At 46.1% G+C, this 27,211-nt stretch overlaps 1 protein-coding gene across 1 annotated transcript in view; it reads left to right on the top strand.

The window, feature by feature from the left end:
* The window catches only part of NCAPH (non-SMC condensin I complex subunit H), a 704,755-nt gene that overhangs the window by 499,092 nt on the left and 178,452 nt on the right, over positions 1–27,211 (top strand). The window contains 1 exon segment of the mRNA XM_029604457.1: positions 26,914–27,036. Within this exon segment, the coding sequence (XP_029460317.1) occupies positions 26,914–27,036 (123 nt within the window).

Here is a 27,211-nt window from a genome sequence, read left to right as displayed (position 1 = left end):
GTATGAATCGTTCGCTACTGTAGCAAAATCTTCTGCAGCAGCAATTGGATCATACCAGATGGCCTTGTTGAGAGCCATCAGCCTGAGTAAAGATATACATAAGTTGTCTGATGTCCTATATTTGGATGACAATTTCTTTGGAGACAAGGTTGGAAACATTTTTGCCCACAGGGCATTCACTCTTTATCAGTGGGATCAAGCTGCCGCCTTCCTCTAATTGTCCTTACTTCACTTATAAGCATTCCTTTTCCCAGAGATATCACTTTCACCAGTTCCAGTGGTATTGCGCCCTATCTGCGCTACCACAATAGCTTCTAGCATAAGGATGTCCATATGAGAGACATCAACCTAAAGTTCCACAACACCCAACCTAAAACTGGCCTGAGTTTTTGATGAGTCTCAATCCTCTTACTGCAACCTTCTGGTGGGAGGAAGGATTTGCCTGTTCCTCATGGAGTGGTGGAAGATCACCATGGACCATTGGGTCCTCAGTTGTGGAATCTGGGTACCATTTCCACTTCTCCTTTCTCCTAGCGCTGCACCAATGATTAGTCTTCAATCTAGATTCATCTCACTCGACTCAGCTACATCGTGAGGTGGAGTCGCTTCTTAACCTGCGGGCATTAGAACTTGTCCCTCTTAAAGACCATGGCAAGGGGTTCTTCTCCTGCTATTTCCTTATCCCCAAGAAATAAGGGGGATTGAGACCTATTCTGGATTTATGAAGACTGAACAAGAGCCTGTTACGGAAGAAGTTCAAAATGAAGTCCCTCTATGCCATCCTGCCCTTCATCTAAACGGGAGACTGGATGTGTGCCTTGGATCTGAGAGACACATATGCTCACATATTCATCCATCAGTCTCATTGGAAATATCTCAGGGTCATGGATTCCATGCAGGGGTATTGGACTCCCTGCAGAAGACAATCTATCTTCTTTAGTCGTTGACCTTCTTTAGTCTTCCCTTACCTGGATGACTGGCTGGTGACAAAACCTTTCCAAGCAGGGGTATTGGACTCTCTGCAGAAGACAATCTATCTTCTTTAGTCGTTGAGGGTCATAATCAACTTTGCCAAGTTAAACCTAGTTTCTAGCCAGAGAATCAAGTTCATCAGGGCATGGATAGTCTCATTGGAGGAGAAAGTTTTCGTCCTATCAGTTTGTGCATTTTGTCTTCAAACACTATCCAGAACTTCCTACAGTGAATTAAGGTCCCCGCCTGAGCAGTCCAGGTTGTCCTCTGGCATATGGAAACTGATGTATGTGGATACCATGACATACCTCAAAATGTGTATGCCAGTGAGGTCTCTGCACCCAGAGAGATCAACTGCTTCAGCCCTTGCTGCACCTGTGAAGGTTACCATGGAGATAAAATATTTCTCCTAGGACAAGCAGGATGGTAGTTCTCACATGTGGGTGACATCATCTGATGGAGCCCGGCACGGAAAACTTTTGTCGAAGTTTCTAGAAGCTTTGATCAGCACACTGAGCATGCCCAGCATGCCACTATCCGTGCGTCCACGCGAGGTCCCTCTGCAGTCTCTTTTTCACAATTTGTGGAGCTCTGCTTCATTTTTTGCCTTTGTGCTGCAAAGCGAGTTTTTTTCCCCATTCCATCGCTGGGTCACTCTTTGCAGTTGGTGCGTCCTTGGCGCGGTAGATTAAAAAACTTTTTTCCTGCCCAGAGAACCAAGGAAGAGCCAGTGATGCCTCACCCCCCCCCCTTCAGTCCTCGCCTGACCGGACTTCTAGGAGGAGTCGGACCACAGGGTGTAGACCACTGTATTCAGAGCTGTACAGAGCGTCGAGCTGCCCATGCACTGGCCCCCATATCAGTACTGGAGCCTCCGCCTCTGCTCGAGCATCTGGGCGTCCTGTTAGGCGCCCTACCAACGCAACCGGTGCCCAAGGGACCTTCGGTTCCCCGGCGGCCACCAATGCCCACCTTGAGAGACCCCCCCCCCCCCCGCTGATCAGCGTTTGATTCCGGAGTTTGCGGTCCCCGCAGCACATTTGAGAGCTTACCCCTGCTGGTGAAACAGAGAGAGGAGCTCTGTTCTCACCTGGGGAAATATCGTTGAGCCCTCCTGATCTGCAACAACTTCTCCCTCAGGGGACGTAGTTAACACTGAGGTGCCAGGAGGAAGCTGTACCAGCTTTTCTCAGCAGGACAGAGCTGTCTACATTGCGCCTGATTGAGTGTGGACTTCTACCCCAGACCAGCGATTGGAGACCTCCGGAGAGAATGTTGGAGTTACCGGAGATGTCCTGCTGGTAACATCTAGTGGGAATGCTCTCGCGACTGGAATTGGGCTGGTGAGTCGAGCCCCCTTGGAGACTGAGACTGGCTGTTGTCACGCTTGAATCCCTTTGGGATTCAGTAGCAGGCCTTTCTACTACCTTTAAGGAACAGTTTCACAGTTTACAGTCTGTTTCCTCTAAATTGGATATGGTTGCCCAACATCACCAGCGAATTCTTGTGTATCACCTTACCACTATTCAGAAGTTGGAGGAAGATGTAAGAAATTAAAGGATACAACTGAAGTTATTACCTGGGAGCGTTTATCTTCAGTAAAGAGACTGGAATTTTTGGAAAATTCTATTCGACATCTCAATTTGCAGTTGTTAAATTCCCCAAAGGTACATGGTGAATTACCCTTGATTACCTTTAAAAAAATACCTGGATAAAGTTCCTGCTGTTAAGAGATTTGTTTTCCTTTCACAGAAGCAAAATTCACCTAGGCCTAATGTAGTAGAAAATGTATCCAACTTAACAGAATATTTAGAGAATTCCTCAGCAGAAGTTACAGGCAGAACAACTCTGTTAGTGACTTTTTATTCTGAACAAGACTTAAAATAGGAACGCATTACCATATTCAAAAGTATAAATATTCCATATCTGGGTAGCCTGGTGCGTATCTATCCAGACTTATCCAGGTCCACCCAGATACGCCGTAAGGCTTTTCTTGTTATGAAACCTGAAGTTGTTTCTTTGGGTGCAAGTTTCCTTTTAAAATACCTATGCAAGCGCATTGTGAAATTACAAGGTAGCACATATATTTCTTTGTTGTTGAATATTTATGGGAGTTCCTGAACGCTAGGAGATTAGTTCCTGTTATTAATTTGTAACGAGGGTGGATTATAAATTGAGATATGGTTGTGGGGTTCCTTTCATGCTACCATTTTCTTTTGCTTGTATGTAATTCGTATTGAATCTCCTATATTTTCTTTCTTTCCCCCTAAAATTTCCTCTATGATGTTAGAGTATGGGAAAGTTTTTCTTTTGGATTTGATTATACTGTAGAAATTGTATGTTTTCCTAAAGTGTATGCTCAAATGTTTGGCACAAAGTGTTATTACTTTGTAGTTGTAATGGAAAATTCAATAAAGAAAAAAAAAAAGATGCTGGAAGTGCTCTAGTTCGTCAAGCTCCCAAGGAAATCATGGTGGTTCCCATCCATGACATCTTTAAATACCTTCTCCTTCGGATGTGGGAGCACCCAATCTCCATATCGCCCATAAATAGGAAGGCAGAAGCCACCTATTTGCTACCGCAGGCCAGGGGTGTTGAGAGGCGACACTTCCTCCGCCAGTCTGTGGTAGTAGAGTCTGTCCTTAAAAATGCCAGACGCTCCTGTACCCATGCCTCTGCCCCTCTGGGGCGAGAACATAGGGAGCTCGATATACAATTCTGGTCACCGCATCTCAAAAAAGATATAGTTGCAATGGAGAAGGTATAGAGAAGGGCGACCAGAATGATAAAGGAGATGGAACAGCTCCCCTATGAGGAAAGACTAAAGAGGTTAGAACTTTTCAGCTTGGAGAAGAGACGGCTGAGGGGGGGGATATGATAGAGGTGTTTAAAATCATGACAGGTCTAGAACTGGTAAATGTGAATCGGTTATTTACTCTTTCGGATAATAGAAGGACTAGGGGTCACTCCATGAAGTTAGCATGTGGCACATTTAAAACTAATTGGAGAAAGCTCTTTCACTCAACGCACAATTAAACACGAATTTGTTGCCAGGGGATGTGGTTAGTTCAGTTAGTGTAGCTGGGTTTAAAAAAGGATTGGATAAGTCCTTGGTGGAGAAGTCCATTACTTACTATTATTTAAGTTGACTTAGAAAATAGCCACTGCTATTACTAGCATCAGTAGCATGGGATAGACTTAGTTTTTGGGTACTTGCCAGGTTCTTATGGCCTGGATTGGCCACTGTTGGAAACCGGATGCTGGGCTTGATGGACCCTTGGTCTGACCCAGTATGGCATGTTCTTTTGATGCTCTGGGCTGAAAGGTCTTTCACGGTGCTATGCTCATCGCCCGCATTGCCTCCTACCAGTTGTATATGACCCAATATGGCTGGAACCTGTGGAAACAAGTCTAGGATCTCGCAGAGAGCCTGCCGCAGCAGCACCAGGAGTCGCTTGTGGCCATTGTCCTGCAAGGTTTAAAGGATGGCAAACATTAGGGATGTGCAGAAGGAAAAAATTTGTTTTGTTTCGTATTTTTGTTTCGTGGGACCACAATTCGTTTCACTAGTTTCATGGTGGGGGACACGACCCAATTTGTTTATTTGTTTCCTTCGTTTTTCGTTTGGTATTAAAGTCAAAGTGGGAAGTATTTGCAGCCTATTTTTGGCTGCAGAATTGGGGTTTTCTTATCAATTCTGATGAAACTTCTGGGGAGCAATCATCAGAATGAGAAAGCTCCAAGGTACTTAGACTGTGGCAAAGTGGCATCAAAGTGGCATGAATAGCCTAAGGCACTGTAAAGGGGCAAAGCGGTACCAGGAATGGCAAGAGCTTTAACAGAGGTGCAAAGCAGCAGCGAGTGTGTCAAAAAACACACCACAGCTTCAAAAGAGAGCACCGATAACAGTTGCATGAATCCTTGAAGGCAGCACGACAGGCAAAGTGGCAAGACAAGTGGCATCAACATCCTACAGCACAATGAAGGGGGAACATAGCAAGCAGAAAGAGTGTCAGAAAAAAACACAAGGTGCCGATAAAGGGACAAAGCAGCAAAAAGACTAGCATCAACACACTGAGAAACCATGATAGTGGCAACGACACCACAAGGAGTAGAGTGAGTCGTCTGGTGTATGGCAGAAAGGCAGAGTGGCAGAAAGTTGATAGGGGCAAGACAGGCTGGCAGAGCTTGAGGTAGTCAGGTCGCTGTGGTTTTGATAGGGGCAAGTCAGGTCGCTGTGGTGTTGATAGGGGAAAGACGAGGCAAGCAAGATGAGGCTCAGCCCGTGGATGGTGTTGGGCCGGTAGTAGTGGCTCTCGGCGCGCTGGGACCAGGTCTTCTTGCAGTCGGGTTGTTTGTGAATGCAGCCGAAAGTGGGTGGTAAATTCCATCTCTGGCTAAATTTATTTATTTATTTATTTAAAGGTATTTATATACCGTTTTTTAAAATAAAATTTTATCAAAACGGTTTACAACATGTTAAAAATAAAATGAAAAATAAAATATAACTAAAATAAACTTAAATACATAAATTTGACTAAATAGCTAGATGATAACTAGCTAAAAACAAATTATTAATTAAAAATTAGAATAAAATAAAGGTAGCGTGCCTTGAGCAAGGAGGGCAGGGAGGGAAAAAGGGGAACGAGAAGGGACGAATTGTAATATCCTTAAAAGAACACTGATGGGATGATAGGGGAAGGGAGAAGTTAAAGTGACATGTAACTGATGAGAGAAATTTGGGAGATGAAGCTTCATTTATGATCAGGGGGTTGCTTAGTGGAAGTATTAAATGCTTGTTGAAAGAGGAATGTTTTTAAAGCTTTTTTGAAATGATGAGGATTTGATATTAAGCGAAGAGGGTTGGGTAGTGAATTCCAGAGTGATGGTCCTGCTACTGAAAAAGCTCTTTTCCTGGTGATGTCTAGTCTGGCCTGTCGTGGTGATGGAATGTCTAAGAGATTTTGAGTAAGTGATCTTAAGTGTCGGGTGGGTTTGTAAATACGGAGTAAGGTGCAAAGCCAGGTGGATGAGGAATTATTAATTAGACTGTGAATGATTGAGATTACTTTATATTTTATCCTGTACTTTATGGGTAGCCAATGAAGAGAATGTAGGATGGGTGTAATATGATTACGAATGGAGGTACCGGATAATAAGCGAGCAGCACTATTTTGAACTAGTTGTAGCGGATGAATTGATGAATCAGATAGACCTAGATAGAGAGCATTACAATAGTCTAGACCAGAGAAAATGAGAGATTGAAGGACAGTCCTGAAATCACGATAAAAAAGAAGAGGACGAAGACGTTTCAGAAGCTGTAATTTATAGAATGATTTCTTTGTTAGGGAGGAAATTTGTTGTTTCATGGATAAATCTGTATTTATGGTTACTCCTAGATTTATGGCGTGACAATTAATTGGGATGGTTGAACCATTGAATGTGAAATGGGATGGTGGACCTATAGAGGAATCTGTAATGGATGTTAAATGAACCAATTCAGTTTTTGATGGATTTAATTTTAAACGATTATGAGATAGCCAAGAATTAATAGTAGATAGGTAGAGTGAAACTAATGATAGGGTGTCAGACCAGGAAGTTTTATAGGGTACCAGAAATTGAATGTCATCTGCATAAATTTTGAATTGTAAATTGAGTGAAGATAAGATGTGGCAAAGTGGAAGAAGATATATATTGAATAGAAACATAGAAACATAGAAATGACGGCAGAAGAAGACCGAATGGCCCATCCAGTCTGCCCAGCAAGCCTCACACATTTTTTCTCTCATTCTTATCTGTTACTCTTAGCTCCTTGTTCTATTCCCCTTCCACCCCCACCATTAATGTAGAGAGCAGTGATGGAGCTGCATGCAAGTGAAATATCTAGCTTGATTAGTTAGGGGTAGTAGGGGCAGTAACCGCCGCGATAAGCAAGCTACACCCATGCTTATTTGTTTTACCTAGACTATGTTGTACAGCTCTTGTTGGTTTTTTTTTTTTTTTTTTTTTTCTTCTCCCCTGCTGTAGAAGCAGAGAGCCATGCTGGATATGCATTGAAAGTGAAGTATCAGGCACATTTGGTTGGGGTAGTAACCGCCGTAACAAGCCAGCTACTCCTCGCTTTGTGATTGCGAATCCTTTTTTTTCTTCACCCCAGTCGTTGAAGCTATGCAGGATATGCGTGAAGCATCAGGTTTTTTTGTTTTTTTTTTTTCCCCCTGCCCTTGAAGCAGAGAGCTATGCTGGAAATGCGTGATGTATCAGTCTTTCTCCCATGCCGATGCAGGAGAGAACCATGCTGGATATGCATGGAAAGTGAAGTATCAGGCACATTTGGTTTGGGGTAGTAACTGCCGTAACAAGCCAGCTACTCCCCGCGTTTTGAGTGCGAACCCTTTTTCTTCTCCTTTGCCGTTGTAGCAGAGAGCTCTGCTGGATGTGTGAAGTATCAGTTATTCTTCTCCCCTGTCATTGAAGCAGAGAGCTATGCTGTATATGCATTGAAAGTGAAGTATCAGGCATATTTGGTTTGGGGTAGTAACCGCCGTAACAAGCCAGCTACTCCCCTCTTTATGAGTGCAAATCCTTTTTTCCATTACCTCTTGCTGTTGAAGCTTAGAGCGATGTAGGAGTCACAGTAAGCATGTGTATGTTTATTTAGTAAGGGTATTGTGTCAATAGCCATCATTCTGGCGAGTCACCCACTCTTCATTGGTGGCCTCTTGACTTTATGGATCCGCAGTGTTTATCCCACGCCCCTTTGAAGTCTTTCACAGTTCTGGTCTTCACCACTTCCTCCGGAAGGGCATTCCAGGCATCCACCACCCTCTCCGTGAAGAAATACTTCCTGACATTGGTTCTGAATCTTCCTCCCTGGAGCCTCAAATCGTGACCCCTGGTTCTGCTGATTATTTTCCTACGGAAGAGGTTTGTCGTTGTTTTTGGATCATTAAAACCTTTCAAGTATCTGAAAGTCTGTATCATATCACCTCTGCTCCTCCTCTCCTCCAGGGTGTACATATTTAGATTCTTCAATCTCTCCTCGTACGTCATCCTATGAAGATCCTCCACCTTCCTGGTCGCCCTTCTCTGTACCGCTTCCATCTTGTCTTTGTCTTTTTGTAGATACGGTCTCCAGAACTGAACACAGTACTCCAGGTGAGGCCTCACCAAGGACCTGTACAAGGGAATAATCACTTCCCTTTTCTTACTTGATATTCCTCTCTCTATGCAGCCCAGCATTCTTCTGGCTTTTGCTATCGCCTTGTCGCATTGTTTCGCTGTCTTCACATCATTAGACACTATCACCCCAAGGTCCCTCTCCTGCTCCGTGCTCATCAGCCTTTCCCCCCCCATCGAGTACAGTTCATTCGGATTTCCACTCCCCATATGCATGACTTTGCACTTCTTGGCATTGAATCTCAGCTGCCATATCTTCGACCACTCTTCCAGTTTCCTTAGATCCCGTCTCATTCTCTCCACTCCTTCCGGCGTGTCCACTCTGTTGCAGATCTTAGTGTCATCCGCAAAAAGACAAACCTTACCTTCTATCCCGTCTGCAATGTCGCTCACAAAGATATTGAACAGGACCGGTCCCAACACCGATCCTTGCGGCACACCACTTAAAACCGCTCTCTCTTCAGAGAAGGCTCCATTTACCATCACACATTGTTTTCTGTCCGTCAACCAATTTGCAATCCAGGTCACCACATCGGCACTCACTCCCAAGCTTCTCGTTTTATTCACCAGTCTCCTGTGCGGAACCGTATCAAAAGCTTTGCTGAAATCCAAGTAGATGACATCTAGTGCTCTTCCTTGATCCAATTCCTTGGTTACCCAGTCAAAAAAGTCAATCAAATTTGTCTGACAGGATCTTCCCCTGGTGAATCCATGCTGCCTCTGGTCCATCAATTCTCCAGACTGTAGATAGTTGACTATTCTCTCTTTCAGCAGTGACTCCATTACTTTTCCCACCACCGAAGTGAGGCTAACCGGTCTGTAGTTGCCTGCCTCTTCCCTGTTCCCACTCTTGTGAAGCGGGACCACCACCGCTCTTCTCCAATCACTCGGCACCACTCCCGTTTCTAGGGATCTATTGAACAGGTCACACAGCGGACCCGCCAGAACATCTCTGAGCTCCCTCAATATCCTTGGATGAATCCCATCAGGCCCCATGGCTTTGTCCACTTTCAGGTTCTTTAGTTCTTCCCACACATTTTCTACTGTAAAAGGATTTTCATCTATTCCCCTTCTCTCCAGTTTCTTGTTGTTTAGAGATGGTCCTTCTCCAGGGTCTTCTTTAGTGAACACAGAGCTGAAGTATTCGTTTAATATTTCTGCCATTTCTTCGTCTCTCTCTACACATTGATCATTACCACCTTTCAATTTCACTATACCACTTTGGACCTTTCTCTTTTCGCTGATGTATCTGAAAAATGTTTTGTCACCATTTTTTATCTCCTTGGCAATCCTCTCTTCCGCTTGACTCTTTGCCAACTTGATTAATTTCTTTGTCTCCCTCAGTTGATACAAATATTCTTCTTTGTGCTCCTCCCTTTGGGATCCTTTATATTTCTTGAATGCTGTTCTTTTAGCTTTAATTTTGTCAGCCACCTCCATTGAGAACCAGATAGGTTTCAGTTTTCTTTTGCTTTTCTTTACATTTCTAACATATAGAGCAGTTGCCTTAGTGATTGCTCCTTTTAGATTGGTCCACTGCTGATCCACATCTCTCTCGTTCTCCCATCCTTTAAGTTCTTCCTCCAGGTAGTTCCCCATTTCCTCAAAGTCTGTGTTTTTGAACTGTAAAACTCGGGTCTTTGTGGTTCTTTTCCCTATTATTTTAGTGATATTAAACCATACCGTTTGATGATCACTGCTGCTGAGGTGGGCGCCCACCTGGACATCTGAGACATTATCTGCATTAGTGAGCACTAAGTCGAGTATAGCTCCTTCTCTCGTGGGTTCCAACACCATTTGTTTGAACAAAGATACTTGCATGGCATCCACTATCGCTCTACTATTTTTAGTTTCTGCAGATGGGATTTTCCAGTCTACATCTGGCATATTAAAGTCACCCACGATCACCACTTCTCCCTTCTTACCTATCTTATGGATGTCTTTAACCAGATCTCTGTCCAGCTCTTCCTTTTGGTTTGGAGGCCTGTAAACCACTCCAATATAAATGGATGCTCCGTATGGGAGACAATGAAGATCCTTGGGGAACGCCAGAGGGAATTGTGTAGGGAGTGGAAAATTGATGATTGATATTAACTTGTTGAGGGCGATCTGTAAGAAAGGATGAAAACCAACTTAATACTGTTCCAGTGATACCTATTGCTTGTAGCCCTGAGATGAGAATTTGGTGATCAACCGTATCAAATGCTGCTGAGATGTCTAAAAATACTATAATATAGTCTGTGTATGAATCAAAGGCCCGGAATAATGTGTCAAAGGTAGATAGAAGAAGTGTTTCTGTAGAGTGTCCCTTTCTGAAGCCATGCTGGTTAATGTGGAGAATGTTATTTTCGGATAGAAAATCGGAAAGTTGATGTAAGACTGCAGATTCTATTAGTTTAGCTAATGATGTGAGAGAGGCGATAGGTCTGTAATTATTGAGATCAGCTATACCTTTTGTTTTTGATTTTAGAATAGGTAGAATGGATGTTTTTTTCAAATTGGATGGGAATTGTCCTGTTTCTAAAGATACCGGCACGAGACAGTCATCAAGTAGTTCAATGAAAAAAAGTGCAGTAAAAAAAAGCCTGGCTGCCCGGCAGGCACAGCAGCAAAAAAGAACAAATATCTTTTTCAACAATAGAAAATTAATTGTAGCAAACTAGCAATAGCAATTGAATAAAGATTTGAGACACTCTGATAGAGCTCAAACAGCAAACAAGCTTCTCAGATAGAACCCACGAAGAGGGGAGCGGGGTGAAGGGGGACCGGGCCCCCTGCATGTGGCGTGACTGTCAACCCATCTTGAAACACAGACCAAGGAGTCTAACACGCGTGCTAGGACCTGAAACATGATGAACTATGCCTGGATGGGGTGGAGCTGCTGTGGGTGCAGATCTTGGTGGTAGTAGCAAATATTCAAACAAGAGCCCCAGGGAGAGTTCCCTTTCCTTTGTGCAGGAAAGGGCTCCCTAGAATGGGTTCGCCCATAGAGTGTGGTGGTTCCGTTGGCACCTAGTGAGCTCTCGCTGGTCTTTTAAAATATGGTGGATGTCGCAGATATACAAATGAGAATTTTGAAGGCCAAGGCGGAGGAGGTTTCCATGTGAACAGTGGTTCAACATGTGTCAGTGGGTGTTAAGAGATAGGTGATACCCGGGGAGAGTTCTCTTTCCTTTGCACAGGAAAGGGTTCCCTGAAATGCGTTCTCCCTTAGAGTGGTGCACAAGCCTTCAAAGTGTGGCGAAGTGGAGGAGGTTTCCATGTGAACAGCGATTCAACATGGGTCAGTGGGTGTTGAGAAAGGCGACAGCCGGGGAGAGTTCCCTTTCCTTTGTGCAGGTATGTTATGGTTTGATGTCACGTTTTCTTGAACTGGTTCACTGCCAGAAGAAAATGGCATCCTTTTCATTTGTGAAAAATAATTCAACAGAGGATGCTTTTAGAGCAATAGAGACTGCCATTTGTGAAGCAAGAACTGAGCTGGATATTATTTGTGAATACCCAGAAGCTAATAACTGTACTTATGGACTTCAGCTGATGACAAAGGAACTCGAAGAGCTCTCAGAAATAAGAAAACTGTTACTCAAATCCAAATCTACAATATCAACCTATGTTGACTTTGTACCCTACACATGCCTTTGTAAACTATTGGAACACAGAGGATGAACTAGAGTATAACTACCACCAGTTTTCTATAGTACTAGAAACATTAATGATGGCACCTAAGAAATATTTAGGGAAAATGGCCCATATTATGAAGGTCATGAAAACTATTGAGCATATGAAATATGCAAGCTCCAAACATCTTAAGTCAGCTTTTTATGTTCTTACATTCCAAATGTTGCAAAACAGGAAAAATAATTTTCTGGAAGGAAGTGATGCACAAATACATGAAACTGAAATTAGAGATACTAGAACTAAACTCAGACAGGCACAACATTTGGGGTCAGGATCTTGTAGTGACGTATGGGCTGGACAGGCAGGCACAGCGTTTGAGGTCAGGCCCTTGTAGTGATGTAAGGGCTGGACAGGCAGGCACATCAGTTGAGGTCAGGCCCTTGTAGTGACTTAAGGGCTGGATGGAGAGGCACAGTGGTTGAGGTCAGGTACATGTACTGATATTATCTGGAGCATATGAGGCAGTTTGAGCTGTGGCAAGGCTTTAAATTGCTTTTATTCATCTTTCCATTCACAGGGAAAATCTGGAAACCTAAGCAAAGGCATGTTTATTTTCAAAAACACTAGCATTTCCATCAACTGTGGTGCCAGCCTTGAGCGATGAGGGCTCATGATATCTCTTGCCATTGAAAATACACATTCACTGGGCACACTGGTTGGTGGACATGACAGATATCGCTGAGCCACTTTGGAAAGGTGTGGCCAGGCAGTGGACTTGTGTGCCCAATATGCCAGCGGATCTGTCTGTATGTCCTCTATGGGCTCTGTGAGATACCGTTTCACTGGCATTTCTGCTGGTGTCTCCTTTGCTTGGGTGGGTTGAGAATCCTTCTTGCCAGCTGCTTTTGCTCTAGCCTGTGCCAGAACAGATGATGTTTTAGGGGCAACATGGCTTTAGCGTACTGAAGTAGAGGAGGAAGTACTAGCTGTCGCTGACAGAGTGCTGCTCCTGCTTCGGCTTGCACTACTCTCTGAAGTGCCCTCTGTTTTCCTCCTCTGCTTCATGCCTAATCTGTCTCTGCCTATGGCGCTTGTGTTCACGGACGTTTACTAACAGGTTCTTCACAAATGTGAGACAATCTGACTATAGGGCGAGTTTCCCTTTCACACAGGGATCACAAACTGGCAAGCATGTATCTGTGGTCTTTTGTTAAAGGTCCTAATCTCTCTTGCACCTGCTTCTGCAAAAAGTCCAGACAATGTAGCACCTCTGCTGTCATTCCCTCTTCCTGTTTAAAGCCCTCCAAATTTTCCTCCAGAAAATTAACTCTAGGGATGATGTCAGCCAAGGTGGCACTTCTGGAACTCATCTCCTCCGTGGCATCCTTGAAGGGCTGCAGGATTTTTACCATCTGACTCATGACTAACCAATCATGATGCCGTAGGGGGACTCTGCACACCTATGTCCATTTCCACAGTAAGGTCATGAAGGGGTTTCTGCTGCTCCACTAACCTCTGCAGCATCATATAGGTGGAATTCCACCGGGTGCCAATGTCTTGAATGAAACACTTGCGAGGCATCCTAGAATCAGTCTGCTTTTCACGGAGAACCTGCCCTGTCTTCACACTTCTGTGAAAGTGTGCTGCTATATTCCTGCACTTGTGTATTAACGTATGCAGGTATTCATTCTCTTGGTGATTGGACTCCAACCCCAGAGCTGACTTCACTACCAGGTGCAGAGTGTGTGCAAAACATCTGATGTTCTGAAACTCCCCATCAGATATTGCCTTTACCATGTTTGCACTATTGTCTGTGACAATTCCTGTGTCTCTGGTCTAGCTGCCAGCCCGCCAGCATCTGTCTGATGCATGCTAGAATATTGGCTGAGGTATGGGCATCGTCCGTCAGGTGGGTGTGCAGTAAAGCCTACCTCCAGCCTGATACTTGTTCACTAATAGAGCTGCTGCCTGCCCCTGCCTCAGCCAGGTCCCATCAGTGTGCTGTCATGGAGAGGTAAGAGTGCAGCATTCATGGCGGTCCAGATATCGCAGGTGAAATTCACACTCCCCTCTGCCTTAGCTAGCAGTACTTGGATGCGACTGCGACACTGGTTGTACAGGCTGGGGATGACCTTTCTGCTAAATGTGGTTCTGGAGGGGACTTTGTAATTTGGAACTAAGACCTTCAGCAAATGCTTGAAACCCACATTCTCCACTACCTGCAAGGGCTGGTCACCAAGGGCAATCATTTCTCCAATGCTCCTGGTTACAACTTTTGAGGCTGCCTGCCTCCTTCCCTCGGATAGGGTTACCGAACACCACCTCATTTCCTCCATGGTGGGTTGTCGTTTCTGACACATGGCAGGGGGCTGCTGGCCTGTCACCTGACTGCTAGAAGGGGCTGAGAGCGTGGGATGACTCTGCTCCTTTTCAACCACTTTACACTGCCTGGAAAAAGGGGTCTCTTGACTAGTACTGCCACCATCCCCAGATGTCAGTACTGTTGGATGTTGTTTCTGCATATGACGCATCATGCCAAAATTAGTTAGATGTCCTATTTGCTTGCCTCTGCTAATAAACCTGGCACAGTAATTACACTGAGCAAAACGTGGGCCCTCTGTCACTTTAAAGTGGCTCCAGATCACAGATTTCGTTCATGATCCCTTCTCTATAGCCTTCAGGGTGGATGCTGGCACTGGATTTGATATAGTGGGTGCACCCGAGAAGCAATGCCAGGGGCATCAGTCACACTCTGTGCCTGCGCTGACTGCTCTTCCTCCTCATCAGTTTCATCTCTCCCCTCCAGCACTGAAGTGGAGGCTAAGACACAACTAACTAATCCTCCTAAACCTTCAGCTATTAATTCTTCCATTTCTGAGGATGAGAATCCCACACAAGATGATTCCTCATCGGAATCAGAAGCAAACAGTGTCTGCGCTACATTGTCAGTGCTAACTAGAATCTGCTGTCGCACTGTTGCTTTTGGGTCTCGCTCTTTTGTCTTGCATGACTCAGCCTCCCCTTCCCTTATTTATTTATTTATTTATTTAGGGATTTTATATACCGATTTTCTTGATACAGATCAAATCAACTCGGTTTACATAGAACGATAGTACATTAACAGTAACTAGTCAAACCTCAAAAGAGGAGACAGATTAGGAGCAGAAGGTAAAAGTTACATTATAACAAGGGTGAATAACTTGGAATTGGAAATGAAGAGACAGATAATCAAAGTAGAGAGGTATAACAGAGAGAAGGGGGTTGAAGCCAACCTCAGGAGAATAACTCTAGCATTATAACATAATTATATGACATTCTGCTAGTTATTGAAGTACAGCTGATTGAATAATATCTTAGTAGAATATAGTCTAGGAGACAGGAAAGGCTCTACCGAAAAGCCAAGTCTTCAGTTTCTTTTTAAAATTTATGAGGCAGGTTTCCTGTCGGAGGTCTGGGGGTAGTGTATTCCAAATGGTGGGGCCTGCTGTTGAAAAAGCCCGGTCCCTGATCGTTAATCTTTGTACCAATTTGATTGAGGGAACATGAAGGGATCCCTTATAGGCATCTCTCAAAGGTCTAGCTGAAGAGTGTAATTTGAGAGGGTGTAGTAGGTCTAGTGGAGTCTGGTGGTGGATGTTTTTATGAATAATGGTAAGGAATTTGTGAACAATTCTAAAATTAACTGGAAGCCAATGTAGGTCTTTTAGAATGGGCGTGATGTGATCTCTGCGCTTAGTGTTGGTCAAAATCCTTGCAGCTGCGTTTTGGAGTAGTTGCAAAGGTTTTAATGTAACAGCTGGTAGACCTTGCAGGATCGAGTTACAATAATCGACCTTAGAGAACAGGATTGCTTGGAGTACAGTCCTGAAGTCATGGTGATATAGGAGAGGCTTGAGTTTTTTAAGCACCTGTAACTTGTAGAAGCATTCTTTTATAGTATAATTTATAAACTTCTTCAAGCTCAGATGATTGTCAATTATAACTCCAAGATCTCTAGCATGAGTGATGTGGGAGATAGTGTGCATTTGTTGTGAGTGTAGACTATTTTCAGGGGTGATAAGCAGGAGTTCAGTCTTAGCAGTATTTAACACCAGGTTGAGGCTAGTAAGGAGATGGTTAATAGTTTGAAGGTGAGAATCCCATAATTTGATTGCTGAGTCCAAAGAGCCTGTTATAGGAATCAAAACTTGGACATCGTCTGCGTATACGTAGAATTTCAAATTTAGCGACGAGAGGAAATGGCAGAGAGGGAGGAGATAAATATTAAATAGGGTGGGAGATAAAGAGGAGCCCTGGGAGACTCCATGTGGGGAATTAGTATAAGTATAAGTATTAGTATATTTCCAAAACAACAGGGTCAGAAACAGGTGGTGGTGGTGCATCATCTTTAAGTTTCAGTTTTTTCCAGATGGAACTCCCTGCCCCTCCAGAGATTTTAGATTGGATCAGGTCCCTTTTTAACTTTAATGGGGGACTGGACTGCCTTTTGAAGTGCCGCCTCTGCCAGTTCCAATCACTCGACCACGTCTACCTTTCCCTGACATCATGGATTTAATGTCACTGCCTACTAGGGATTTCAATTAAAAGAATTATTTCTTTTTTGGTGACTGAACACCTCTGTACCAATATATGTGAGTGTGGAAAACTATGCACAGACACAGAGAAAAGACTGGAAGCCTGTGTGAGCCTGATTCCTACAGTGATGCTGTTTGTTCTTTGGAAATACCAACTCCCAAACAGCCATTGCAACTCTCACACTATCTGCTTTCTCTGTGTGCACAAAAAATGAACCTCCAGAGAGAAGACTGGAAACCTGAGCAAGCCCAATTCCTACAGTGATGTTGCTTGTTCTTTGAAAATACCAACTCCCAGACAGCCACTGCAACTCATACTATCTCCCACCCACACCACCCAAACCCTGCCTGCAGCCTACCTCAGGGGGTAAGATCAGCAGCAAAATGCCACTGCTGGCAGCTTGTCTCAGTGGGAGAGACAGAGACCGTCTGAGTTCAATTTAAAAAAAAAAAAAAAAAGTGCAGAAAAAAAAGCCTGGCTGGTACAGCAGCAAAAATGAACAAATATCTTTTTCATTGGAAAATTCTATCAAAGTAGCAAGCAGTAGCAATTGAATACAGATTTGAGACACTCAGATACTATCTCTGAATACAGCAACCTCCTCAGACAAAAGCCAAGAAGAAAGTGCGTGGCGCGCAGGAACAGCATCACAGAGCACTGAGAGCAGAGTTTGGCTGAATTAGAAAAATGCTTCACTCTGATACGTTGGCATTCTGGTCTCCTTGCCAACCTGTGTGACCCCCTCTATGACAGGGCTGTGAGGTCACTTATGACTCAAGGAAAGGGGCTGGTTGTTGCTATGGATACTCCCACATAGCCTTCTCCTATTTCACATGGCTGCTAAGAAAGTACTGCAAACCAAAAGAATGAAACTAATATATGATATGTTTCATTCGTGGGGATCGCCACGAATCAAACGAACAGGGACCTATTCATAGCGGATTGCATATTCGTTGAAAATGAATGCAGATCCCTAGCAAACATGGTGAGGTCCACCTACTATGTGTTTGAGACCGCGGCCTGGGTAGCCACCGTGGGCATCAGCACTCATAGGATGGCCTGGCTCAGGGCTTCTGACTGCCGTCCAGAGGTGTAGGAGAAGCTGGCAGACCTTCTCTACACAGGTGGCTACCTCTTTGGGGATAAGGTCTAGGATGCGGTAGCTCAATTAAAGGACCACCACGAAACCTTACGACAGCTCTTTACTAGCACTTCTGACGCCTCTTCTTCTGCCAGGAAATCTTCCAGGCCAAGTTCTAAGAAATCCTGTATAGGCAGAGAAAATACTATCCTCCTGCTTCCTGAGCTCACACGCCACTCACTATCTCCAGGGCCCGCTCTCATCAACAGCGAGCACCCAAGCCTCAACCAGCGCCCCATCAAGCCCTGAGTTATGAGTTTTTGACTGGCGGCGAGGGAGCATGAGCCAACCGAACATACCCCTTACACCAGATCCCCTTACATCGCCCTTCGTTGCTGAGGGCATCACTTCGGACCGATGGGTCCTTACCATAGCCGATCAGGGATACCAACTCAATTTCAGATGGCTCCCAGAGATTCCCCCCCCCCCCCCCCCCCCCCCCCTCCTCATGTCCATCGTGGAGTTCGTCCGCCCAGCAGATCATACTTCGGACAGAACTCTGCCTTTCTCACAGCAGGAGTGGTAGAGACCATTCCTCATCCTCAGCAGGACCTAGGGTTCTATTTGAGGTATTTCCTAATTCTGAAGCGGAATGGAGGCTTGTGCCCCATTCTCGACCTCAGGGCGTTGAACAAATTTCTCTTAAGAGAAAAGTTCAAGATGGTCTCTCTGGGCACACTGATACCCTCCTCTAAAGAGACTGGCTCTGCTCCCTTGATCTCAAGGAGACTTACGCTCACAGCCATCTTTCCCGGCCACAGAAAATACCTCCACTTCATGGTGGGGAAGGCTCATTAACCAGTACAAGGTACTGCTCTTGTATGTTGGGCTCAGCTCCTTGTGACGTCACCAAATGCCTAGCGGTAGTGGCGGCGTATCTCAGCTGTTGTGTGGTGCACATCTTCCCTTAGCTAGACTGATTGATCAAGAGCAATTCGTGATCAACTACCTAAAGTCTCACCTCTGCCCATTTTCTCAGCTGGACTTCATAGGAGCCAGGCTGGACACAGTGCAAGCAAAAGTGTTTTTGCCCCGCGATCGAGCTCTTGCCTCACCTCGTTGGCAGCCTTCATCTGCAGCACCCAAGATGTGACTGCCCGCCTTCTGCTCAGTTTGTTGGGCAAATGGTGGCCTCGGTCCACGTTACCCCTCTTGCCCCCTTGTTCATGCGAAGGTCACGGTGGCAACAGGCCTCCTAGGATCTAGAGCAGTGGTTCTCAACCTTTCTAATGCCGTGACCCCGTAATACAGTTCCTCAGGTTGCGGTGACCCCTCGCCCCGCCCTCGCCCTGTGAGGGCGGGGCGAGGGCGGGGCTTTGGTCATATGGGGCGGGGTTATGGATGGGGTTGGATTTTAGTGCATACTTATTTATTATGACATTTATAAACAGAACCACCATTCCTCATAAAACAATAAAATTAAGAAACATAAAGCATCAGTTATAATAGTAAAACCATACTAGTAAAAGAATATTTTAAAATTACTGATAAATAGAATTTCTATTAATTAAAATCATATACATTTTTATAATTTCCCAAACACCAATAAAATATTTCAAAACAGCACATATATCAAATAACACACAATAATTAAAACTAATAAGGAGTTTAAAAAGCCCCTGCTGTCCATACATGGGAGCTCTTGATTTCCAGTCACCCTGATATTGTCGAGGATTAGGAGGTTATCCTCTCTCTCTCACACATACTCTCACATGTCCATTCTCTCTCACACATACACTGTCACATACACACACATTCATGCTCTTATACCCACCATAACCTCTCGCTCTCACACACACTGATACACTCTCAGGGTGTAAGACATTCTCTCCCCCCCCCCCCCCCCCCCCCCCACTCACACACACTCTTACTCCCCTGGATTTTCTCATACACACTCATGCTCTCACTCTTACTGGCTCCCTCACAACCTCAGAGCCTCTCAGATAAAACTCTATGGAGCAGAAATAATGCTGAATGTTGAGAATTGTGTTATGCAGACTAATCTGGAAAATGCACTAATTTCTACATGAGTCATAATGAATCAGTCCTCAGCTGCAGGCTTCAATTGATTATCCTGGCTCCCTTTAATTTAATGTTTGCCAAATACAGTTCATGTGTAACAGCAATCCTAATTCTCCACCAGATCAAGGTGATTTCACATCCCACTTCATACTTTGTCACCTCCAGCTGAGTCAAACAATTAATCTAATTACTGCCACTGCTGCCACGTGGCTATTGGGGAGGCGCTGATTGCTGCTATTGGCACTGAAGCCCATTCTGCTGCCTCCTCTGTGCAGGCCCCCTGGGTTTCCACTTCCTCCATGTTGATCTCGTACATTGTGAGATCCGCCATAGAGAAAGTGCTACTCTTGCACATTCCCAAAGATTACATGTACCAATCAGTAAAAAGTAATTTATTTTTTTTTACATCTGCTTCCCTTTATTTTTTTGCCATTTCCTTTTATATTGCCTTTTTTCTGTTTCTTTTCTCTCCACCTGTCTTCTTCCCTCAAACACACAGTCAGGTTCTCATTCTCACATGCATTTCTCTCTCAAACACACATACACACACAGGATCTCACTGTCACATGCTCTTTCTGTCATGCAATCATTCATACACACAGTCTCTCACTGGCACAGGCTGTCTGAGTCTCACACACAGGCTCTCTCACACCCCCACATGCTGTCTCTTTCACACACACAGAGGCTCTCACATGCTGTCTCTGCAAACACACACAGTCTCTCAATTCACTCTCACACACAATCTCTCAACTCATCTCATACTCGCACACACCTCTCTCTCACCTCTGGGCCTCTTCTATACGGGTTACCACAGGATGGGCTCTGCAGTGGCCCTAGTCTTCCCGGCCCCGCTGCTCCTCTTCTGCACGCGGCTGACGCGCCTCCTCCTTCCTGCCCGTGCGGCTCCGGCAACATTTGTCTTCCGGGGCAGGGCGGGCAGGAGGTAAGTAGGAGGAGCACCGCGACGCGCTCCCTTTTGGGGTTGGAGGAGGCAGGTCTCCAGCTTCGCCCCGCAGCAGCCGCGGCGCCACGGACCGGCAAAAAACCCCAACGGCCCGGTACTGGTCTGCGGACCGGGCCGTTGGGGTCGGTCCGCAGATCAGTTTTGGTCGAACGACCTGTGTTTTGGTCGAACGACCAAAAACCAGGTCGTTCGACCAAAACACAGGTCGTTCGACCCCCGCCGGGGTCGCGACCCACAGGTTGAGAACCGCTGATCTAGAGACTTCTATCTCAGTCATGGAGACTCTGAAGGCATCTCTGTCCTGGTGGGAAAACCTCTCCAACTGGGAGCGTGAAATTCCCTTCTAGGCTACCCCGTCCCTGGTGTTCCTCACCACTGACCACCTCCCCTCAGGGCTGTGGAGCCCATTTGGATGACCTCCACACGCAGGTCTCTGGACCGCTCCCGAAGCCCGCTACACCCTCTGGGCATCCAGGGACCGATTGTCCCACAAGAAAGTCCTGATCCGAACAACCAGGTTGCTATGTGATATGTCAAGAAACAGGGAAGCACGGATACGTTCCTCCTCTGTCGCGAGGTGGTGCAGGTGTGGACCTGGGCGCTCTCTCAGGGGATGTCACTGCGAGCGGTGTACCTACTTGGGACTTTGAACGTGCTGGCAGACCAGCTGAGCCGCTCCTTTTAGCCACACGCGTGGTCTCTGAATCCAGAGGTAGCATACCCCGGATGTCAACCTCTTTGCTTCCCAGTACAATCTCAAGTTGGACAATTTCTGCTCCCTGTCGCCGGAGGGAAGACATCTGGCCTGCGATGCCTTCTCTCTCCACTGGGACAGGGTCTGTTATACACATACCCTCCTCTCCCGCTCCTCTTGAAGACCCTCCTGAAGCTACATCAGAATAGAGGGACTATGATTCTCATAGCACATTATTGGTCCAATCATGTCTGATTCTCTCTTCTTTAGGACCTGTTGATCAGGGACCCCATTCAGCTGGGGACTGCGCTCAAGTATCCAGATATTTCAGCCGCAGGCGGGATCCTCGGGCTCAGGGGATTGATGCACTGGTGCAACCATGGCCCCAAGGGATTCTGCTGTACGCTTTTCCGCCATGGCCCCTGCTGGGTGCCATTATACACAGGATTTAGCGGCACAGAGGCTTGGTTCTTCTAGTGGCCCTGGACTGGCCAAGAAGACCCTGGTACGCAGACATGAGAAGACTACTGGCAGGGACTCCACTACCCCTGCCGCCGCACAGGGACCTGCTGCGCCAAGGTCCCATACTCCACGAGGATCCGGCTCAATTCTCTCTTACGGTCTGGCCATTTAGAGGGCTAGACTGAAGACACGAGGATATTCAGGACCGGTAATAGATACCCTCCTCAGAGCACGCAAGTTCTCCACATCGCTAACTTATATAAGGATCTGGAGAGTATTTGAAGCTTGGTGCGAAGCTCATAGCACCAATCCACATGCCGCTAAGATTCCTATCATTTTGGACTTCCTGCAAGATGGTCTTCAGAAGGGTCTGTCCCTCAATTCCATCAAGGTCCAAGTGGCAGCACTTTCCTGCTACGGTCCACGGAGTGACGGCAATAGCATCGCCACACACCCAGACGTTTCACGTTTCCTGAAAGGAGTCAAACACATTCGTCTGCCACTGAAGTGGCCCATACCTCTGTGGAACCTCAACCTAGTTTTGGACTTTCTAGCGGGACGTGCCTTTCGTCCACTTCGAGGCCTGTCCCTCCGTTTGTTAACCTTGAAGATGGTGTTCCTGCTGGCTGTTTGCTCCGCACGCCGTGTCTCCGAGCTACAAGCACTGTCTTGCCGTGATCCGTTTCTCCGAATCACGCCAGAAGCCATCCATCTTCGCACAGTTCCTTCCTTCTTACCCAAAGTAGTCTCGCACTTCCAACTCAACCAAACCATCTCTTTACCTACCACAGACGGTTTGAAGAAATCAGAAGAAGGTCGAGTTCTACACCATCTCGACATAGGCAGGCTACTGTCCAGATACCTGGAAGTGTCCGAAGCAATACGAAAGACGGACCATCTGTTCGTTCTACACAGCGGGAAGAAGCAAGGGGAAGCAGCCTCAAGGGCAACTATCGCCCGCTGGGTCAAAGAAGTTATCAAGGCAGCCTACGTAGATGTGGGTAAACCACCGCCTCTACAGGTCAAGGCTCACTCTACCAGAGCGCAAGCGGCCTCTTGGGCAGAAACGCAGATGCTGTCGCCTGCTGAGATATGTAAAGCGGCAATGTGGTCCTCCCTCCATACCTTCTCCAGATTCTACCGTCTGGATGTCCAGGCCAGGGTGGACACAGCATTTGCGAGGGCAATCCTACACGGACCTCGGGCAGCCTCCTGCCTAGTCCAGGAGTAGCTTTTGTACATCCCACTTGTTTTGAGTCCATCTGCTACACGCTAGGAAATGTAGAGATTACTTACCTGATAATCTCGTTTTCCTTAGTGTATGCAGATGGACTCAGCATCCTGCTTGGCTGCCAATATTCATGGGATTTCACAGGCTCAAGGTAAGCCATGTTTTATTATATAGGGCATCCACCCTGCCGGGTGTCGACGCCTTCCGATTGAGAATCCTGGCGGTCTCCAGCTACTATCAACCGGTCAGGGTAATCCTGTTTAATTAATCGATCGGTCAGTACTCATATAGCTATGACAGCTTTGCAAGGAAGATTACTGAATTGCTTCACTTCCTGTGGGGGTATATGTACCCGTGCTGACGTCAGATCCGTCTCCAACTGCTAGCACGAGCACGCTATACCCACTTGTTTTGAGTCCATCTGCATACACTAAGGAAAACGAGATTATCAGGTAAGTAATCTCTACAATATGTTCTCCCTCTTGTTTTCGGGATTCAGTTCAGTATATCTTCAGTCAAAATGCATGCCGGTGCTATTACCACTTACCACCCTCAAGTGGATGGAACATTGATCATCCATCCATACATCGGCGATGACTTTCTTGAAGGGTTTGTGACATACAACACCTTTGGTTGTCAAGCCACCAGTGCCATGAGACCTCAATGTCATCTTTGTGCAACATGAAGCTTCTCTATGAACCACTGGAGCCAGTGTCCTCACTGTCTTACTTGGAAAGTGTCATTTCAAGTTGCTATCACTTCAGCTAAAAGGGTCATCAAGCTACAAGCCCTGGTTTATTTCTAAAACAAGGTGGTGCTCTGCACCTGCCCTGAATTTCTTCCAAAAGTGATTTTCGCTTTTCATTTGAATCAAGTCATTGTTTTTCCCACATTATTTCCAAGACCTCATGCATATAAAGAGGAGAAGGCACTCCATTTGCTGAACTATAAAAGGGCCATGGCCTCGTATCTGAAGAGAACACAACCACATAGTCAGGCTTCTCAATTTATCATCTCATACAATCCTAAGAGACTTGGAGGAGTTGTTGCCAAGCACATGTTTTCCAACTGGAAAGCAGATTGCATTACACATTGCTATGCTTTGGCTTCCAGAGCAGACTCTGTCAAGGCTCATCAAATACAAACCATGGCCATCTCAGTGGCTCACCTAAGAGCCATGTCCATTGAAGACAGCTGCAACTTAGTCTCCTGTGCGCACCTTGATATCGCATTACTCTGTGGACAATCTCTTCAGAAGTGATAGTAGCTTTTGGCATGCAACTGTTACGCTTGGGCTGTTTTCAGGGGTAGTGAACACCACCCAAAAGGGTGGCTCCAGGTGGAGAGAGACAGGGATGGCTGGAACCAGTGTCTGGGTCCCGGCTGGGTCAGGGCAGGCGGCAGGTAGCAGTGTCTGAGTCCAGGCTGGGTCAGGGCAGGCGGCAGGTAGCAGTGTCTGAGTCCAGGCTGGGTCGGGGCAGGCGGCAGGTAGCAGTGTCTGGGTCCAGGCTGGGTCAGGGCAGCTAGTAGAAAGACAAAGAGCCCGAAGGCCACACACACACGTACGGCAGAGCAGAGAGCCCGAAGGCCACACACACACGCATGGCAGGGCAGAGGGCCCGTAGGCCACACAGGGCAGAGGGCCTGAAGGCCACACATGGACACACAGTAGAGCAGAGGGCCCGTAGGCCACACACGGGCACAGGGCAGAGAGCCCGAAGGCCTCACACACACGGCAGGGCAAAGGACCCGTAGGCCACACACGGACACACAGCAGAGCAGAGGGCCCTTGGCCACACACGGACACAGGGCAGAGAGCCCGAAGGCCTCACACACACACACACACAGCAGGGCAGAGGACCCGTAGGCCACACAGGGCAGAGGGCCAGAAGGCCACACACAGCAGAGCAGAGGGCCCGAAGGACCGCACGCACAGTAAGCAAGGCTGGACAGGGCAGAAGGTCCGAAGACCATACACAGCACAAGGTAGAAGGCCCGAAGGCCGCGCAAGGCAAGGCAAAGCAAGACAAGGAAGAAGGCCGCGCAAGGCAAGGCAAAGCAAGACAAGGAAGAAGGCCGCGCAAGGCAAGGCAAGGCTAGGCAAAGCAAGACAAGGAAGAAGGCCCAAAGGCTGCGCAAGGCTAGGCAAAGCAAGGTCCAAGGACCACACGCACAGCAAGCAAGGAAGGCTAGAGCAGGGAGCCCAGGCGAGCTCGATGCCGAAGCACCGAGGGAACTGTCAGGCAGGGGTATAAGGGAAAGCCCAGAACATAGAGTGGACAAGGGAGATGGACTGGGCCTGTCAGGAGAGCCAGCTCTAGAGGGACCCCTGGTGGTGAGGCGGTTGCACAGCAGCCATAGCCGTAACAGCAGTTTTGTATAGTCTGTCCTCCCAGTAGTCCGTTCTTCATGGAGGAGTTGGCTTGCTCTATTTAACAAGTGCTCAGCCACGCTATCCTTAGCTTGGGTCTCCCCACATAGAAACATAGAAGTGATGACAGAAGAAGACCATACGGCCCATCCAGTCTGCCCAGCAAGTTTCACAGTTATTTTTCTCATACTTATCTGTTACTCTGACCGCTGAGGTCAGGGCCCTTATAGGTAACTTTTTGGTTCTAATTTTCCTTCCACCCCTGCCATTGATATAGAGAGCAGTGCTGGAGCTGCATAAAAGTGAAGTATCAAGCTTAGTTGGTTAGGGGTAGTAACCGCCGCAATAAGCAAGCTACTCCCACGCTTTTTTGTTTACCCAGCCTGTGCAATTTAGTCTTTGTTGGTTGTCTTAATATAAATCCTCTTTTCTTCATTCCCCCTGCCATTGAAGCAGTGAGCTGCACTGTATATGTGTTCAAAGTGAAGTATTGGTTCAGGGTAGTAACCTCCGCAACAAGCAAGCTATGCAATTCAATCCTAGTTAGTAGTTGTCTGACTGTAAATCCTCTTATCTTCATTCCCCCTGCCGTTGAAGCAGTGAGCTGCACTGTATATGTATTCAAAGTGAAGTATCAGGTTTAATTGGTTAGGGGTAGTAACCGCAGCAACAAGCAAGCTACTCCCACACTTTGTGAATGCAAATCCTTTGTCCCACATTTCATCTTGTCGTTGAAGAATAGAGCAGTGTTGGAGTCACATTAACCGTGTGTATGTTTATTGAATAAGGGTATTAATCAGCAGGAAGTAGCCGTCATTCCCGCAAGCCACCCCCATGCCTCTTCTCTTCATTCGCATCCTCGAGACTTCATGGATACACAGTGTTTATCCCACACCCCTTTGAAATCCTTCATAGTTTGTCTTCACCAATTCCTCAGGAAGGGCATTCCAGTCATCCACCACCCTTTCCGTGAAGAAATACTTCCTGACATTGGTTCTGAGTCTTCTTCCCTGGAGTTTTAAATCGTGACCTCTGGTTCTGCTGATTTTTTTTGTAATGGAAAAGGTTTGTCGTTGACTTTGGATCATTAAAACCTTTCAAGTATCTGAAGGTCTGTATCATATCACCCCTGCTCCTCCTTTCCTCCAGGGTATACATGTTTAGATTCTTCAATCTCTCCTCATAAGGCATTCGATGAAGACCATACCTGTCATGGCTAATTCAGGCCTTCCTGTCTACAGAGAAAGCTTATTATAAATGGGGATCTCAGTAGACAGCAGGATAAATAAACCATGCTTGCCTGCCTCTGTGGAAAGTCAACTAGCTAAAGTTAAACTCTAAAATCGAATGAGGGGCTCATGAGGCAGCGAATGTGCAGGAACTCCAGTGCATGCTCAATAATTAAAAAAAATAAAAATAGAAAATAAAAATTTACTGAGCAAGAAAGATGTCTTCTCTGTGCTATCGGATGACATCACCCTCGAGTCATGGCTATTTCATCCTGCTGTCATTTGAGAATCCTGTCTATAGAAAGCAAACTTACTTTTGTGGATTTTGCCATATGAAAACTTTTTTTAAATGAATGCTTTATTGCAGAGTGAGGCAACACAATTCTGTATAGTGTTGGGGAATAGTAGTCTGAAAGCTAGGCATTTTTGGCTCATCAGTGTTTTACCTCCAACAGGCAGCTACCACTCTGTCCAAAATGACCATGGATTCGCAGAATAAGAAAAGCACCACACTCCCTGCAGACTTTAACTATCATCCTGACAACATCGTCCAGCTGAGCCTCAAACCTTCCAACATGGTTTGGCTACTTTTCCAGTCTCATTCCACTCCTTGGCACACCTCCACCTTCTTATTTTTTTATCTGATCACTGTTGTGTGTTCCTCAGGTCTCTCTAATCCTTCTCCTTTCCAACCATATCCTAGCCCTTATTTATTTTGCCTCTTTTATTTTAACATCTTGTGCCCTGCACTTC

This window comes from Rhinatrema bivittatum, chromosome 5 (assembly GCF_901001135.1).
Source record: "Rhinatrema bivittatum chromosome 5, aRhiBiv1.1, whole genome shotgun sequence".
In the NCBI taxonomy this organism is placed as follows: Eukaryota; Metazoa; Chordata; class Amphibia; order Gymnophiona; family Rhinatrematidae; genus Rhinatrema; species Rhinatrema bivittatum.
The sequence above is the reverse complement of the archived record's forward strand: the minus strand, read 5'-3'. Positions and strand labels throughout refer to the sequence as shown.